The sequence below is a fragment of the Sphaerodactylus townsendi genome, linkage group LG11 (assembly GCF_021028975.2).
Source record: "Sphaerodactylus townsendi isolate TG3544 linkage group LG11, MPM_Stown_v2.3, whole genome shotgun sequence".
Lineage (NCBI taxonomy): Eukaryota > Metazoa > Chordata > Lepidosauria > Squamata > Sphaerodactylidae > Sphaerodactylus > Sphaerodactylus townsendi.
The window spans coordinates 71,048,926-71,067,734 of record NC_059435.1 but is presented as its reverse complement, the minus strand read 5'-3'; the positions used below and the strand labels follow the sequence as shown (position 1 = coordinate 71,067,734).

Here is an 18,809-nt window from a genome sequence, read left to right as displayed (position 1 = left end):
AAATACCATTAAGTCACAGTCGATGACAGCAGCATGGCTAACCTCGAGACCAAGTAGTCCAAATTGCAACCCAAAACCCACTTATTTATCGCAAAGTGCCAACACGGCAATGTAACCTGAATACTGAGGTTTTAGTTTAGAAAAAATGGTTGGCTCCGAGGCGCACGTTACTCGGGAGTAAGCTTGGTGAAGCAACCGTGCAACGCTTCGAATGGGTGAATCACGACCCTAGGAGGGTTTACTCAGAAGCAAGCCCCATTGCCAGTAACCGAGCTTACTCCCAGGTAAAGGATCATGCCCAGGCTAGGCTAGATGTGTGTGCGGGGGGGGGGGTGATTTTCCACCCCCCCCCATTATGAACTCTGTGCACGCGTGCCCATAGAATGGGCTCTGAGTGCCACCTCTGGCACCCGTGCCATAGGTTCGCCATCACTGATTTATAGTGACCCTGTAGGGTTTTCAAGGTAAGAAACAAACAGAAGTGGTTTGCCATGGCCTGTCTCTGTGTAGCAATTCTTGCAAACCCAACTTACCTTCCAAGATCTATCAGGTTAGGCTGGGTCACCCAACTGCTTACAGAGAATGGACCATATAAAGAAGAAGAGTTTGGATTTATATCCCACCTTTCTCTCCTGTCAGGAGACTCAAGGCGGCTTACAAGCTCCTTTCCCTTCCTCTCCCCACAACAGTCACCTTGTGAGGTAGGTGGGGCTGAGAGAGTTCAGAGGGAACTGTGACTAGCCCAAGATCACCCAGCAGGAATGTAGGAGTGTGGAAGCACATCTGGTTCACCAGATAAGCCTCTGCCACTCAGATGGAGGAGAGGGAATCAAACCCAGTTCTCCAGATTAGAATCCACCTGCTCTTAACGATTACACCTCGTCAGTTTTCAATCCTATTATCTTTATTAAACACTTTCTCTTGATGCAATTTCTTCCCTTTTTTGTTGATTAAACATGGGTAGCTAAAACGTGACAGGTTGTCCCTACTGTGGCAACTGCTGGCGACAAAGTTCTAAAGAATGCATTTCAGTCTGCGTTCAATTTGAGTGTTGTGTAGGAGGAAAACTGACTGTGAAATGATACATTTCGAAACAAAAATCTGCTAGGGGACAAAAGTCACTAAACTGACATTCTCGGGAGAACAGCAGAGTACAAAATATGATGCTGTCATTTTGATTTGCCCTGGACAAAGATGGAGATTGCGTCTGCAGCTCCAGTGACACAGAACAGATTCCTCCTGCTGGCATTTTATTGTACATTTCCGGACATATATTTATATTTCTTAAATTATCAACTTGTGTTTGCAACAAAGGCCATTCCCAAGGCAGACCATGGCCCTTTCCCCACTTACCTTAAGCCCCGCGCTACTCTCCTCAAGTAGCGCGGGGTCCCCCGGTACTCCCCACTACAGGGGTGGCGACAACGCAGCCGCCCCGACACTGCCGCTCTCGCGCCCCCTCAGCGTGCGGCATCCCTGGCACTCCTCCAAACAGCACCTTTTGATGACCCCGTGCAGAGCACAGGGTCGTGAGGACACCCGGACGCGTACCAGAGATGTCGCGCGCGGAGAGTAGCGCGCAGCAAAGGGCAGCAGAGGTAAGTGGGGAAAGGGCCAAAGTGACAGAGTGTGGCCTGGCTTATACTAAATTTGTTAAGGCTATGGGTGCTTTCGGAAACTTCAGAAAGGACATCACTGCAAAATGGCTGCTGGGGCAGGTAATTGTTAAATCATTACTACAGGAGGATGGCTGGCTCATTGGCTCAGATTTTGCTTCAGTTTCCCAAGGAAAGGGAGGGTGTTTTGATTCTATCCCCAAAATTCCTTCAAGACAGCTATTGTCAGGGGTAGGATACAAGGGATTGTGTCACCCCAATGCTGAAAGATCAGGACTTGGTGCCTGTTTGTTTCCAGGCATAACTCCAAGTGCCTTGAATGGCTCCGAGTCAGAGTTCTCAAAAGACTGTCTCCTTTCATATTGTCAGGCCTACAAGTTAATGTAGAATAGAATTACAGAATCACAGAGTTGGAAGGAACCACAAGGGCCATCCAGTCCAACCCTCTGCCACACAGGAATACACAAAGCACTCCTGACGGATGGCCATCCAACCTCTGTTTGAAAACCTCCAAAGGAGACTCCACCACATTTTGAGGCAGCGTATTCTACTGTCGAACAGCCCTTCTTCCTAAAGTTCAGGTGGAATCTCTTTTCCTGCAACTTGAATTCATTACCCCTTGTCCTAGTCTCTGGAGCAACGGAAAACAAGCTTGCTCCCTCTTCAACATGACATCCCTTCAAACATTTAAACATGGCTATCATGTCACCCCATTAACCTTCTCTTCTCCAAACTAAACTAACCTAGCTCCCTCAGCCACTCCTCATAGATCATGGAATCCAGACCTTTTACCATTCTGGTTGCCCTCCTTGTAATAACTACTTCGCCTCTCTTTTTGTTTGTACATATATACTAGAAATTTCCTAAACCAATGAAACGGTCTCTTCAATGACTAGAGCTACTGCCTTCTCCCGCATACACTCCCAAGACAAATCCTAAGAATCTAACAACAGGAATTCTTAACAAAATCCAAAAGGTCTTCATTCCAAGAAAGTTTTAGAGGGTATCCTACATTCAAGCCCAGTAGCACCTGAGGGACAAACAACATTTTCAGGCAATAAACATCCAAATTCCCTTTATCAGATCCTGGTATCAGAGGAAAGACGTTTGACTCTTGAAACCTGATACCTTCAAAATCTTATTGGTCATTATGGTGTTACTGGACTCCAACTGACCCGTTCCAAATAATACATTCATTCCTAATTCTCCGAGTGCAAGACCTTACCTGATAGATGACTCTTTTCTTCCCATCCTCATCACTCTGAGGTAACGTCAAAGGTCCCGACACAATCCACACGTCTTCAAATCTCTCTGTCAGTTCGCGGCAATACATTTCCATTCTGAAAAATATTCCAAACAGACAATGTAAATATAAGGACTGGACAGTGGTGAGGAAAAAAACATAACAATCCCAGGAATGAAGAAGAAGAAGAAGAAGAAGAAGAAGAAGAAGAAGAAGAAGAAGAAGAAGAAGAAGAAGAAGAAGAAGAAGAAGAAGAAGAAGAAGAAGAAGAGGAGGAGGAGGAGGAGGAGGAGGAGGAGGAGGAGGAGTTTGGATTTATATCCCCCCTTTCTCTCCTGTAGGAGACTCAAAGGGGATGACAATCTCCTTGCCCTTCCCCCCTCACAACAAACACCCTGTGAGGTGGGTGGGGCTGAGAGAGCTCTGAGAAGCTGTGACTAGCCCAAGGTCACCCAGCTGGCATGTGTGGGAGTGTACAAGCTAATCTGAATTCCCCAGATAAGCCTCCACAGCTCAGGCGGCAGAGCGGAGAATCAAACCCGGTTCCTCCAGATTAGATAAACGAGCTCTTAACCTCCTACGCCACTGCTGCTCCAGAAGGACATATAGGCATTTTGTACAAAGCAAGCCTGTTTTCCTATGTTCATTACATTTCGTTTAATGGAGAAACACAAGCCATACATTAGTAGAGAAGTTACTTTTGTCTGTGTAGTACATTTGTACAGCCTTCCTTCAAGAAGCTCAGAATGGCTTACATTATTCCTCCTTCCTCATCTTCTTCTCACAACACTCCTGCTGGGAAGGTTAGACTCTCCAACGTCACCTAAAGAAGCTTCATAGCGGAGTGGGGAGTTAAAATGGGCAGTGCAATCCAAAGGGAATTGGAGTTTTGCAGCTCCTGGGACCAGCACCACAGTGCCGCCTCCTAAAGGATTTCAAGCAGCGCAGGAAGCAACAAAACCGGCAAGTTCCTCTGGCCGACATGAAAATCCCTACTTCACTCGGGTGCTTCTTGCTCATATTAGAAGAAGAGAAGAAGAAGAGTTTGGATTTATATCCCCCCTTTCTCTCCTTAGGAGACTCAAAGGGGCTTACAATCTCCTTGCCCTTCACCCTCACAACAAACACCCTGTGAGGTAGTTTGCTTCAAACAAACACCTCAGTGCGCATCATTTCTGGCGCTGCTGAAAACGGCACCTTTTTATGACCCCGTGCAGAGCGCAGGGCAGTGGGGAAGCCGGGAAACACAATCCCCGCGCTGAAAAGGTCCACGCTGGATGAAACCGACGTCATTTTTAAAAGTGGGGAAACGGCCATTCTGTACAAAGTGAGAATATCCTTGCTATGTCTTACTCTCAGAGAATATCCTTGCTATGCCCCGGCCTTACTCTCAGACTTCTATACAAGTAGGTGGTCGAAGTTAAGAAGAAGAGTTTGGATTTATATCCCCCCTTTCTCTCCTGTAGGAGACTCCAAGGGGCTTACAATCTCCTTGTCCTTCCCCCCTCACAACAAACACCCTGTGAGGTAGGTGGGGCTGAGAGAGCTCCGAGAAGCTGTGACTAGCCCAAGGTCACCCAGCTGGCGTGTGTGGGAGTGTACAGGCTAATCTGAATTCCCCAGATAAGCCTCCACAGCTCAGGCGGCAGAGCTGAGAATCAAACCCGGTTCCTCCAGATTAGATACACGAGCTCTTAACCTCCTACGCCACTGCTGCTCCGTATTAATGTTTTGGGTTACATTTCGGAGGAGTTATCAGCAGAGATTATTATTATTATTATTATTATTATTATTTATTAGGTTTATAAACCGCCCTCCCCCGAAGGGCTCAGGGCGGTGAACAGTATAAAGAGCACCATCAATTAAAATACAATGTAATATAAATAAGGATGGCTCCGGTAAAAATAAACCTTACTCTGTTTAAAATGCAGCATTAATACTCTAAAGCCGGATGGCTCCTAATATCATTACTGCCCTACAGAAGTCACAGAGTGGGTTTTATAGGTCTTCAGCAAAAAAGAAACAGGAAGGGAGGAGGAGGGAGGAGGAGTGGCGGAGGGAGGGAGGGGAGGGAGGGAGGGGCCCCTATCAACGGGCTAGTCTCCCCAAAGGCCCGGGTGGAACAGCCTGTCTTGCAGGCCCTGCGTGAACTTCAGCAAGGTCCCGCAGGGCCCGGACAGGCTGGAGAGGGTAGAGCTGCTTCCACCAGGCTGGGGCCAGCGCTGTAAAGGCTCGGCCCGGGTGGGGGCCAGCCGTATCAGGGAGGGGCAAGGGATCACCAGTAGATTGGCCTCTCTGCCTAACGCAGGAGACCGGTTCCTCGGGACACATATGGGGTCAGACGGTCCCGTAGGTACGGAGGCCCCAGGCCGCGTAAGGCCTTAAAGGTTAGCACCAGCACCTTGAAAATGATTCGGTATTCAATTGGCAACCAGTGCAAGCGGCGTAGCATGGGTGTAATATGCTCTCCCATGGCACCTCCCACAAGCATGCGTGCCGCTGCATTCTGGACCATCTTTAATCTCCGAATCAGACGCAAGGGAAGGCCTGCGTAGAGCGAGTTGCAATAGTCCATCTATATCTTGTTGTCATATCTTAAATGACTGGATATGACAAGACAACACTTTATTGGAACCGTGGTCATCTGTGGGAAATGTATGCTCAGTCTGCACCTGGCCAAACGTGTGAAAGTGGGAATATCTGCAAAAGAGTGGGAAGACGCAGACTCGCTCACCAAAGCCACTGCTGAATTAACAGAAGCCATTATCGTGCCGCGCACTCTGCTTGAAGCAAACTAATTTTATTCCTGTGGCAGTGTGTGTCTAATTAATTGAATTTTATTCCGTTTCACTGGATTTATGCTTTAAATTGTTATCCACCCACAACCTTCAGGCTGGGAAAAAATTATAAATATAAATAAATATATGAACGCTGTAGGGATGTCTACACAGCCAGGCTTAAGATTCCCGCCGCTGAACCTCCTGCTGCATAAACAAGTTTCTGGATAAATCACCTGAAGAGCAATTAAATTTGTGCCCACTCTCTCCTCCCCTTTAGCTCTGCCTACTTTATTCCTTTTCCTCTGATCTCTGTTTTCCAACCCTGATTTTTATTTCGAGATGAATTGCAAAGAAAAGGCTGTGCACTGGCAAATGATTAGATTTCCAAGTTAAACCAGACCTGATGTTATACACCAGTTTGTTCCAAGCCAGAGTTCCACGTTGTCGTCCTTTGGTGTGCTCAGCAGTCGCTGTTGTGGTCATGCAACTATCACACCCACACACAAGCAGCTGGGGACAGAGCTGCACTTCTGAAAAACAGATTTGCCTCTTGGGAATGCCCTGGGACTCTTCTCAGAGTTTCTGGGGTGTAAGTCGAAGGGCTGCACCAGGGGCGGTCCCAGCCTGAAAACCCAGTGGAAGACGAATAAAGTCGGTTCCACCCCCAGGAATGCCCCTGGCCTGTCCCCGGCATGCTCTGCTACGCTAGGGCAGCCTCCGAGTGGTGGGCCCTTCCACGTATGGGTGCCACCGAGCAGTATGGTGCCCGCCTGTCAGCAGGCTTGCTAGTCCATTTCATCCCCTCTCCCCTATTTGGATGGGGCTATAAGTGTGTTAAGCCAGCACCACTGGTTCCCAGCTTGTTTCCGAGCTCAATTCAGTCTGCTGGGTTTTGACTTTACAAGCGCTTAACACAGTGTTTACCAACCTTTTCGATATCACGGTACCCTTGACCTCACTCTTCATATCTCACGGTACCCCTGCCATCCCCCCCACCTTCCCCTCCCAGTGCCCCTGCTTGCACCACCCCCACCTTCCCCTCCCAGGATGAAGGGAAGAACTGGGGGGGAGGGGGCAGGAAGTGGCTGCTGACCTTGTGCCAGGCCCTGTCCTTGCTGGCACCGGCAGGAGACACCACAAAAGTGAGGGGGGGGGGGTTAGCATTGCCACGGTACCCCTGGAACAAGATCACGGTACCCCAGAGTACCACAGAACCCTGGTTGAAAATCACTGGCTTAACAGTTTGGGTCCAAAATGCCTCTAGGCTGCCTTCCACCAAGATTGTCCAGGGTAGCTCTGCTGTGGGAGCCCATCCTGACAGAGGTTCATTAAGCGGGACCTGCATAAAGCCACCTTTGCAGCTATCTCCACACTTTGGAATTCCCTCTTCCTGGAGTTTCATATAGCCTGCATACTGAAAGCTATTTAGCGTCATTCCTAGAGACTTTTAATAAGCATTTTAACCTTGGGTTTTCAGATTTGCTTAGCTGCTGTTTTGATAACGGTTATATCATATTTGCTTATTTTATGTTTAGTCAGCTGCTGTGTATATTTTATTTACTTACTGAAAAATGCATACACTAGCTGTCTCCCAGACACCTCAAAACCTAAGGAAGGTGAGAATGTTTTTCCTGGAATAGCAGTGTTAAAATGCTCTAAGTAAATAAATATTAAAACGTAACAATGAGTTGATTTTTTGCATTGTAGTAAGTTGATCTAGCGACCACATACCTGTTCCAGAATCCGGCATTATTCTCATAATTTTGAGGTACGATGTTGGAGAGATAAAATGTTTCTGCCATGGCTTTCTGCAAATCAAAGAGAGTTGTAACAGCTTAAACACTCTTAAGTAAGCAAAATTGAATATCCAAATATTAGCATGTTACATGTTTGAGGAACATGCTAGTCCATTCACACACAAGACAACAATAGTACATTCTAAGATCTTAAAATTCAGTCCCCCTTCTTACAACATATGCTTGGTACGTTTTTACCCATCATAATGTGATTTTTTAAAAAAAGAAATTCTTTCCCTTGCCATTCAAAGACACAAAGAACTAGAAATTAAGCAAGGGTCCTACTGGAGAGTATTTGTTATCTCCTGCTGGTGCCATATGGCCTCGTGACCAACCACTCCCAACGTAGTCTTCATTCATGGCACTGAAGAGTGGAGGGATGCCAGGATCCGGTCTAAATTTACAGTGTTTCCTGTCTGCATTGCCTGAGGAACAGTACAGAAGAGGGGTTATACAAGGGTATTTTAACAACACATTGATTAGAAACCAGTACTCAAAGCAACTTGCAAGAGGACAAAACAAACGAGAATGCCGAGATGTACGCTCATTTCACACAAAGCATTTTGCCAGGCTTCTGGCAGCTGGCCCTCATTCTGTACAAAGCGAGAATATCCTTGCTATGCCCCTGCCTTCCTCTCAGACTTCTATACAAGTAAGTGGTCGAAGTTAAGAAGAAGAAGAGTTTGGATTTATATCCCCTCCCCCTTTCTCTCCTGTAGGAGACTCAAAGGGGCTTACAATCTCCTTGTCCTTCCCCCCTCACAACAAACACCCTGTGAGGTAGGTAGGGCTGAGAGAGCTCCGAAAAGCTGTGGCTAGCCCAAGGTCACCCAGCTGGCATGTGTGGGAGTGCACAGGCTAATCTGAATTCTCCAGATAAGCCTCCACAGCTCAAGCGGCAGAGCGGGGAATCAAACCCAGTTCCTCCAGATTAGAATGCACCTGCTCTTAACCACTATGCCACTGCTGACTTTGGGGGGGGGGGGTAAGACCTGTTGAAATCACTGGGACTTCTGAGTAAATTTGCATATGGTCACATGTGAGCAGCCTGGGCTGTGTACCGTGATGGCCTCCATTCCAATCTCATCTCTTTTTGGAAAATAACATATTTCAGCTCTCTTCTGTTGCTTGGAAGGGACCAGGCCTCTAGATGAACATAAGAACACAAGAACAAGCCAGCTGGATCAGAGCAGAGTCCATTTAGTCCAGCTCTCTGCTACTCGCAGTGGCCCACCAGGTGCCATTGGGAGCTCACATGCAGGATGTGAAAGCAATGGCCTTCTGCGGCTGTTGCTCCCGAGCACCTGGTCTGTTAGGGCATTTGCAATCTCAGATCAAAGAGGATCAAGATTGGTAGCCATAAATCGACTTCTCCTCCATAAATCTGTCCAAGCCCCTTTTAAAGTTATCCAGGTTAGTGGCCATCACCACCTCCTGTGGCAGCATATTCCAAACACCAATCACATAATGCTAGTGAAGAAGGCAAGTTTCCTTTTATTAGTCCTAATTCTTCCCCCCAGCATTTTCAATGGATGCCCCCTGGTTCTAGTATTGTGAGAAAGAGAGAAAAATTTCTCTCTGTCAACATTTTCAACCCCATGCGTAATTTTATAGACTTCAATCATATCCCCCCTCAGACGTCTCCTCTCCAAACTAAAGAGTCCCAAACGCTGCAGCCTCTCCTCATAGGGAAGGTGCTCCAGTCCCTCAATCATCCTCGTTGCCCTTCTCTGCACTTTTTCTATCTCTTCAATATCCTTTTTGAGATGTGGCGACCAGAACTGAACACAGTACTCCAATAGATGGTTGCACCAGGAACTGCTAGATATACAAAGGTAAACTCTATTTTCTTTAGCAAATAGACCCTGTCTCCCATGTCTCATGTACTAGATTACAGCACTGAAGCGCCTTCCCTATCTCATCTAGAATTACCTCATGTGCGTGGAGCATTTATGCCTGCTCGATTGAATATTCTTCCTTCCGCTGTTTTACACGGTAGATACAAGAGAATTCCTCTGTGACAGGTGCTGTGAGGAACACGAACATTTAACCCATCTGTTATTGTAGTTTCAAGTTTTACTGGGAGACGAGGAATGTATTTATCAGACCTATGTTGCGCAATATTCAGAGTTTTTCTGATCAGCAGTTGGCAGTATACCTTCTGTCGGGTAGAAACTCTTCTATTACCCACTAATCTGGAGAACCGGGTTTGATTCCCTCTAATCTGGAGAACCGGGTTTGATTTCCTGCTCTGTCACTTGAGCTGTGGAGGCTTAACTGGTGAATCAGATAAGCTTGTGCACTCCAACACATGCCAGCTGGGTGATCTTGAGCTAGTCAGTTCTTCAGAGCTCTCTCAGCCCCACCCACCTCACACAGTGTCTGGTAAGGGGAGGGAAGGGAAAGGAGATTGTAAGCCCCTTTGAGTCTCCTTACAGGAGAGAAAGGGGGGATATAAATCCAACTCTTCTTCTATTACTACTAAATGGGCAGATATCTGTTAACGGCAATAAGGATTTGTGAAAAGGTTGTGTGTGCCTTTTGATAAAGTTATTGATAGCTTTTTAAAAATGCTTTTATATACTGCTTGGCTTTGTATGTAACGTTGTTTTAGTGGATTTTATCAACTCGTGAATCTTCTCCCTTCTTAAAAAACATTTTTATAACTGTGGTGTGACAGATGCCTAACCAAAGGGACGATGACAATAATGAAAAGTGAGAATGCGCTCAGTAGACACATGGGTGACTAGTCACAATGAGCAAGTTGTCTTCCAGGGAAGCCCAATCTCCAGTACTGTTGCTTTTTGGCAAAGGTTCCCCAATAAGCTTTTGTAAAATCTGACGGTTCCCCTGAGCAACCTGAAAATGACTCCAGTGATGACACGAGGCAGGTTGAGGACACACAAAAAACTAGATATCGGAGGGGTGGTTCATCCGAGGATTCTTGTACAAGAGAACCTGGCTGTTTCATGACAGCAAAGCATGCAGTCAAAGGAACCAAGCTACAACCTGCTCCCGCCTTATTTTCCACTGTCTGCTTACCCCTGATCTTTAGCCTTGCTGGCATTGAAAAAGAGGACGAGTTTGGCTTTATATCCCCTCTTTCTCTGATGCAAGGAGACTCAACGGGGCTTTATATCCCCTCTTTCTCTGATGCAAGGAGACTCAATGGGAGCAGCAGTGGCGTAGGAGGTTAAGAGCTTGTGTATCCAATCTGGGGGAACCGGGTTTGATTCCCAGCTCTGCCGCCTGAGCTGTGGAGGCTTCTCTGGGGAATTCAGATTAGCCTGTCCACTCCCCCACACGCCAGCTGGGTGACCTTGGGCTAGTCACAGCTTCTCGGAGCTCTCTCAGCCCCACCCACCTCACAGGGTGTTTGTTGTGAAGAGGGAAGGGCAAGGAGATTGTAAGCCCCTTTGAGTCTCCTGCAGGAGAGAAAGGGGGGATATAAATCCAAACTCTTCTCTTCTTACAAACTCCAGTGTGGCGTGGTGGTTAAGAGCAGGTTTGAACAAAATTGAGAATGTTGCCCATTAAATCTTTCTGATGTGGATACTAGAATTTTCTACTTAATGGCGAAATTAGGTGCGACAGAACCCACTGGTCAGACCTGAGGCTGTCACCACATCAAGCTTGGCCCCAGATGATCACTGAAACACTGGGACAGATCTTGAGATCTATGGCCACCGTTCATGCTTGTGAAGTACCTCTAATACACAAAGGAACAAATGACAGCACAGCACAAATGGCATTCACTTACCCACTGTCTTGAGTTTGGAGATATGTTCAATCACCCACCTAGGGACCCGTTTTGCTTGGTCGTAAGACAGCACGTGGTTGGTGTAATATCTGTTCTGTGTTCCATCCACAGGAAATCCATACTTTCCCAGCACAGATTCTGTGGCTGGTTCTAAGAGAGAAAACAAATTCAAAGTAAGAATCTAAGAACAGCCCTGCTGGATCCGACTACTGGTCCACTGAGTCCAGCATTCTGTCTCACCAGGTTTCTCTGGAGATCCAACAAGACATAGGCTCATTCCGCACATGCAGAATAATGCACTTTCAAACTGCTTTCAGTGCTCTTTAAAGCTGTGCGGAATAGCAAAATCCACTTGCAAACATTTGTGAAAGTGGTTTGAAAACGCATTATTTTGCATGTGCGGAAGGGGCCATAGAGTAGAGACCTTTCCCTGTTGTTCCAAATGCCAGGGTGCCACCATATTTCTAAGTGCCCAAGCAGTGCGTGCATGAAAATTATAAATAAATGAAACAGGGTATAACAGATCATACATGATTAATGTGTTGGATTGGAATCCAATGTGTAGGGCTATCAAATTTCTTTTTCTGGTAGGAAGAAATCCAACAGCTGTAACTTTTTCTGGAGTACAATTGGAAGCTTGCCAGCTTCCAGAAGCATCTAGCCCAGGGATCCCCAACATATTGCCCACTGATGTAACGGGCAACCACTTTTCCTGGTGCCCACCAAGTCTTTTTAGAAAGAGGGTGGGGCCAAGTGGGAGTTTTGCCCAGCAAGGCTTCTGAGTGGCCCCTGGAAATCTGATTGACTGAACAGATTTTTAAAAATATTAAGAACATAAGAACAAGCCAGCTGGATCAGACCAGAGTCCATCTAGTCCAGCTCTCTGCTACTCGCAGTAGCCCACCAGGTGCCTTTGGGAGCTCATGTGCAGGATGTGAAAGCAAAAGCCTTCTGCTGCTGCTGCTCCTGAGTACCTGGTCTGCTAAGGCATTTGCAATCTGAGATCAAGGAGGATCAAGATTGGGAGCTATAGATCGACTTCTCCTCCATAAATCTGTCCAAGCCCCTTTTAAAGCTATCCAGGTTAGTGGCCATCACCACCTCCTGTGGCAGCATATTCCAAACACCAATCACACGTTGCGTGAAGAAGTGTTTCCTTTTATTAATCCTTATTCGGCCCCTTATTCGTCCCCTTTTATTAGTCCTTATTCGCTTGATTTGCAGGAAGCGAGTGAATGAAGGGCGGAGTGAGGAAGACAACCTGGTTCTCCAGATTAGAGTCCACTGCTCATGGGGAGGAGAGGAGAATCAAACTCAGTTCTCTGGGTTAGAGACTGTAGCTCTTAACCACTCCACCACACTGGCAAGGTTTTCCTCGTGGCTTGCAAAGTGAGGGTTGCGGCTTCCTTTATCGAAGGCACAGCGAAAGAAAAACACTGTGACCTTAAGAGATCACCCAAACACAGATAATTTTGAAAGAGAAAGCTTTATCAGGACTCCCTCCATTTATCATGTCCCCGCATCCAATGGCGTTCAGCGTTTGAAAGTGGGAAATAGGCAAGGCGCTGCATACTGTAACCTTTCGCCCACCACTTCAGATTGATTTTTATGATAACTGTAATACAAATACACTTAAGCACTATAAAATGAAAAATATGATACTGCTAGCAATTAACTACTGTTGTGATAAAGCCAGGGGAAACCACTTTCTCAATACAGTGCTGATTGATTTTCATTGTGTGTGGGGAGAACGAAGGTGGAGGTTATTTTTAATTCAATTGGTATTTAACTATTTATGAACCAGCCGTAGGTTGCTTTGCCTGATTTTGGGGCCACAGTAAAAGGTTTTCATTGTGCTTTTTTAAAAAAAAGTGCCATTATTTTGCAAACAAGGGCAAGAGCAGGTTAAAAGTTATTTTAATAACATTAAAAACAGAAAGAAATATAAAGAAGAAAAGGGGGAAAACATCCACTCTATTCTGTTATGCACAATTATTTCAGTGTATTTGGTAAAAAAATAACTTCTCCAACTCCTGAGAGGCTAAAATGCCATTTTAATGCAAGGTGTAATAACAATAATGGTTTTTTTTTTAATCTTTAGAAATTGTCAAGAGATTTTTCAGTTTTGGAAGGAGTGTTAACTTTTAATTTATTAGTTTTACACAACAAACATCGGAAAAATTAAGAGGATATTAGAAATGAGTATAATTAAGCTATCCCAAGTTCCAAAATTTTCAAACACTTCCGTGATATTTTTTTCCCACTGGTCCACAACTACAATTTTGCTTTTATGTACACTGAAATTTCTTCCTATTGTTTTATAGGTACAACTGATTTACAAAATTTCCCTCCACACCTATAGCAAGGTCACTCGGATGAGAACTGGGCATATCCCTCTCTATAGGTCAGCAACTACACACTTCTACTATTCTTGAAGAAGTGGCTCTCATATTTTTAAAAAAATGTATTTTATTCATTTAAAACACTTTGCGCCACCCAATCAGAGACCCCAAGGACATTAAAACATTAGAAAATGACCTCTCACTTGTCCACCCAGTTCATATATAAACCGTGGTTCCTCACACAGTCTCACTCAATCTTAAATGAAGCAGGATCAGAAAACAGTAGCTGGAAAAGTGAAGTGGAAATAGCAAGGCGAGGAACAGGTAAGGATTCAATGCTCCCTTCTGCCTCGTACCTTTCACCATCAATATAAAATACCCTCTGAATTATATGTAAATGTTAAGGAGAAGAGGAGGAGGTGGAGTTTGAATTTATACCCCACCTTTCTCTCTGGTAAGGAGACTCAAGGTGGCTTACAAGCTCCTTTCCCTTCCTCTCTCCACAACTACCTGGTGAGGAAGGTGGGGCTGAGAGAGTTCTCAGAGAACTGTGACTAGACTAAGGTCACCCAGCAAGAATGTGGGAGTGCGGAAACACATCTGGTTCACCAGATAAGCCTCTGCTACTCAGGTGGAGGAGTGGGGAATCAAACCCAGTTCTCCAGATTAGAATCCACCTGCTCTTAACCACTACACCACACATGGTTAGAATATGTCTCCCACCTAGGGCAAGTGCTGTTGGAGTGAGCAGTTCAGCAGGTCCGACATTATTATTGGTATTTTATCATTTTTATCTTATGTTGTAGCCTGCCCTGAGACCTGTGGATACAGGGCAGATTAAAAAGACATACAAACAAACAATGAAATAAATAAATTGTGAGAGGTGCTGTATCAGTTTAATTGCACTATCTCTTTGAATGGGATGCCCCTCTCTTTGTCCTAACCTGGAAGCTCCCCTCTGACCCCTCCTCTGTCTGTGTTCATAGTTCTTACTACTCTCCACATTGCTTTTCATGCAGTCACAGGTATCTACAGGTCTCTCCTGTAGAAACAATACCTACTACTCCCATACACATGATGCCGGATCAGCTGGCCATTGTGAAAGGGGAGGTACTCTTTGGATTAGGTTTATCTCTCTTCCTTTCAATTGCAACCTGAATATGAACTGAATCTACTGAGATAAATGTAAGTTTTACTTTTTGCAATACACTTCTTGAGGTATTTATTTATTGCACTCAATATCATGCTTCTTTGACTGGACAAACTCTGCTATATTAACCAAATATCCTGATAGGTATACAGGCCAAAAGACCCACAGAATACTGCCTGTTGACCACCTATAATTTGACCATGGCCAAATACTCCATAAAGCTCAGGATGCTGTGATGTATGCAGAAAGAGATGTGCATTTATTTCATCATGGTGTCATAAAATGGACAAGAGGAAAATGATGTAAGCCGCTTGGGTTACCCACTGGGAAGAAAGGTAGGGCATAAATGATATATATAACTATGTTGTAAATAACTATGTCAAAGACAAGAGATAGGGATTTCCTTTTCCTGCTCAGATTTTCCTACTTTTTTTGTACTGAACTACCTTGCTATCACCATAACGTCTCTAAACAGGAATGGTTTTCTGTCTACTCAGACAAATTCTTAAAAAATTGTAATGATTCTGCTGACCCTGAGGTTTTGCAATAAAAGCTCAAGAGAAGAACCGTTCAGTGAATTGTTCACATACATGACCTGAAATTATTAAGTGTTATATTTCATTACATTTTTATTAAGGTGAATTGCCTTCTTTTACAATAATAGCTTACTCAATCTTATGCAAGCACAATGAAAAACAATTATTGTACGACATCGGAAACCAACCTTTCTTTCAGTGTGGACCTCAACGTGGCACTCATGGGGTTCCTAACCAGGCACTGACCATCCACACCTGTTTAGTTTCAACAAGGTTACTGTCATCCCACCATGGGACTACAACAACAGTAATTATTTGCATTTATTTACTGCTTTAGAATGCCAAAGAGATTCACACACTTCATCTCAATAATCCTTGCAACAATGCATGACAGACTGCAATATCATCGCGGCCCAGTGGTGGGATCCAGCAGGTTCTCACAGGTTCCCGAGAGTAGGTTACTAATTATTTGTGTGTGCCGAGAGGGGGTTACTAATGGGTGATTTTGCCACATGATTTTGGCCTTAGTTACGCCCCTCCTCTCAGCAGTAGTGCGCAGAACTTGAAGCAGTCTAACAGGAGGTGCACCGGCGTGCATGGCAGCCTGCGCCTGTGTGAATTCGTTTCCCGCCCAAGGACCGGCGCAGTGGCTGCGTCCTTGCCACAGCCCCACCCAGGAATGCCCCGCCCCAGAATGCCCGACCACACCCCCATTGTGCTACGCACAGCCCCATTGGCGCTACGCCACAGTTTGAATCCCACCACCATGGGAACCTGTTACTAACATTTTTGGATCCCACCACTGTCATTGCCATGTAGGATGGAGGCTGAGAGAGAAATAGGTTTGTTTCTGGCCATTCAGCGATCGTGGGAGATGAGATTGGAATGGAGGCCATCACCATACACAGCTCAAGCTGCTGACATGTGACCATATGCAAATTTACTCAGAAATCCCAGTGATTTCAACAGGTCTAACCCCCCAAGTCAGCATGGTGTAGTGGTTAAGAGCAGGTGTACTCTAATCTAGAGGAACCGGGTTTAATTCCCCGCTCTGCCACTTGAGCTGGAGAGGCTTATCTGGTGAACTAGATTAGCTTGTGCAGTCCAACACATGCCAGCTGGGTGACCTTGGGCTAATCACAATTCTTCAGAGCTCTCTCAGCCCCACCCACCTCACAGGGTGTTTGTTGGGGCGGGCGGGGGGAGAAAGGAGATTGTAAATCCCTTTCGAGTCTCCTTACAGGAAAGAAAGGGGGATATAAATCCAAACTCTTCTTCCCTCTCCCTTAACTTCCCCCTTTTCTCCTCTCCTCTGTACCATCTCTCAATGAAATGCTGAAATGTGTTCCTAACTAATTTTAAAAGCTTTACGATCTGCAGGTCTTATTACAATGATTGCACTTTATAGCACTGTCAGCTCCTCTGAGCCCACTTGTGGGCAGAGCAGCATACAAATGTAACAAAACAAAACAAGACGGGTAGAAGCACTTTTAATCTGCCCAGACAATCACAAGCCCTGCTGGGGGGAAGGGGGGGGACCCATTTAGCCCCACTCACTTTCTAAAAGCATTTGGAGGGCGCCAGGAAAGACATTGGTGGGGACCCCCCTGCACCACGTTGGGGACCCCCCTGTCCCAAACTCTTCCCAGTGCTCCAAAGCCCATGCATCTGTGCTCTAAGCCCTTAGCTGCTCCTCTGAAGCGAGTTACTAGCCCTGACAAGTGGACTGCAGCCCTTTCTGTGGGCGGGGACTTTTTAGCTACTTCCCCTCGACTCTTCTCCACTTCAGAGGGAAGCCCCCTCGCCCGACCGCCCCGCCCCCGTTTCAGCCTCTGCGCATGCGCACCCCCGAGGCTTACCCTCTCCCCTGGGCTCGGAAGGGCTGCCTGGGGGCGGGGGGTCTTCCCGGAGCCGCGCGGCGACCAGCCCGGAGGCCGCGACGCCCAGGGCCGCCCCGCACACAAAGCCGCCCCAGAAGCGGCTGCGGGCGAGCCGGGACCGCAGGGGCTCCGCCATCATCCCCCCAGCGGGCCTGGAGGAGGGAGGGAAGGAAGGAAGCGAGGGCAGCCGAGCGCCGCCTTCTTTCTCCTCAGGGTCGTCGTCGTCGTCGTGGCCCCGCCCATTTGGGGAGTGAGGGGGGAAAAGGGCGCGAAAACGTTTCCCTCACAGACTTTTGAAGGTCCGTTTCTAAGGTCCAGCGCTGTCTGTGGCGACTGGAGGCAGGGCCTTTCCTGTCACAGCTCCCCTCATATAGGGGATACCTTCATTTGTGACCCGTTTCACTATCCTCAGGTGCCAGAGAAAGATGGCTTGGCTCCTTTCTGGCTGCTGTTGACTGATGTTTCATAGAATCATCGAGTTGGAAGGGACCCCCAAGGGTCATCCAGTCCAACCCCCTGCCATGCAGGAACGCACAATCAAATAACTCCCGACTTATTTATTTATTTAATTTATTATTAATTTTATATACCGCCCTCCCCCTGAGGGTTCAGGGCGGTTCACAACAAGGTTAAAACATACATTAAAACATAATTTAAATATTAATTACATAAAAACAGAACCCATTTAAAAATGTGGATGGCGTCTGGCTACCCCCCCCCTCCCCCCCTTGTGCCTCTGTTTAAACGCCTCCAAAGAAGGAGACTCCACCACTCTCCGAGGCAGCGAATCCCACTGTCGAACAGCCCTGACAGTCAGAAAGTTCTTCCTAATGTTTAGGTCCTCTTTTCCTGCACCTTGAATCCTCTTTTCCTGCACCTTGAACCTATTACTCCATGTCCTAGCCTCTGGAGCAGCAGAAGACAAGCTTGCTCCCTCTTCTACATGACATCCCTTCAAATATTTAAACATAGCTATCATATCTCCCCTTAACCTTCGCTTCTCCAAACTAAACATCCCCAGCTCCCGAAATCTCTCCTCGTAGGGCATGGATTCCAGACCTTTGACCATTTTGGTTGCCCTCCTCTGGACCCGTTCCAGCTTGTCAATATCCTTTTTAAAGTGTGGTGCTCAGAATTGAACACAGTATTCTAGGTCAGGTCTGACCAATGCAGAGTAGAGTGATCAGACCTCACTTTGAGTACTGTTTGGTTCCCCCCCGCCCCCATCACCCTGTCTACTCCTAATTCTGTTTTGCCTTGATATTGCATTTTTTAAAGTCTTGATTCATTATTGTAACCATGTTACAGGTTTAAATAGAAGGGGGGTGGACTGTTTAAATAAATAGCATTTGTAAGTATGAATTGTTTGTTTAAGCCATGCCTTTTCCAAAAAACACATCTAACATGTGTCTCACCAAAGGCTTAGACTAGTGTTTCCCAACCTTTTCGAGGTCAGGGTACCCTTGACCTCACTCTTTATATCTCACGGTACCTCTGCTGCCACCCTCCACTTTCCCCTCCCATTGCCCCTGCTTGCCACACACCCCACCTTCCCCTCCCAGGGTGAAGGGTAGCACTGGGGGGGGGGGGGTGGCTGCTGACCTTGTGGCAGGCCCTGCCCCATGGGCCAGCTCCATGTCCTTACTGGCGCCGGTGGGAGACACCACAAAAATGAGGGGGGCGGGCGGTAGTGTTGCTGCGGTACC

General features: G+C 46.5%; 1 protein-coding gene across 1 annotated transcript in view; it reads right to left on the bottom strand.

Moving 5' to 3' along the window:
- The window catches only part of EXOG (exo/endonuclease G), a 36,539-nt gene extending 19,197 nt beyond the window's left edge, over positions 1–17,342 (bottom strand). Inside the window, exons 1-5 of the mRNA XM_048510277.1 lie at positions 17,083–17,342; positions 11,196–11,345; positions 7,721–7,860; positions 7,371–7,447; positions 2,842–2,956 (exon numbers count right to left, since the gene is read on the bottom strand). Coding sequence (XP_048366234.1) covers positions 2,842–2,956; positions 7,371–7,447; positions 7,721–7,860; positions 11,196–11,345; positions 17,083–17,242 — 642 coding nt within the window. The 5' untranslated portion in view covers positions 17,243–17,342. The remainder of the gene's footprint in view (positions 1–2,841; positions 2,957–7,370; positions 7,448–7,720; positions 7,861–11,195; positions 11,346–17,082) is intronic.
- Positions 17,343–18,809: the final 1,467 nt, after the last annotated feature.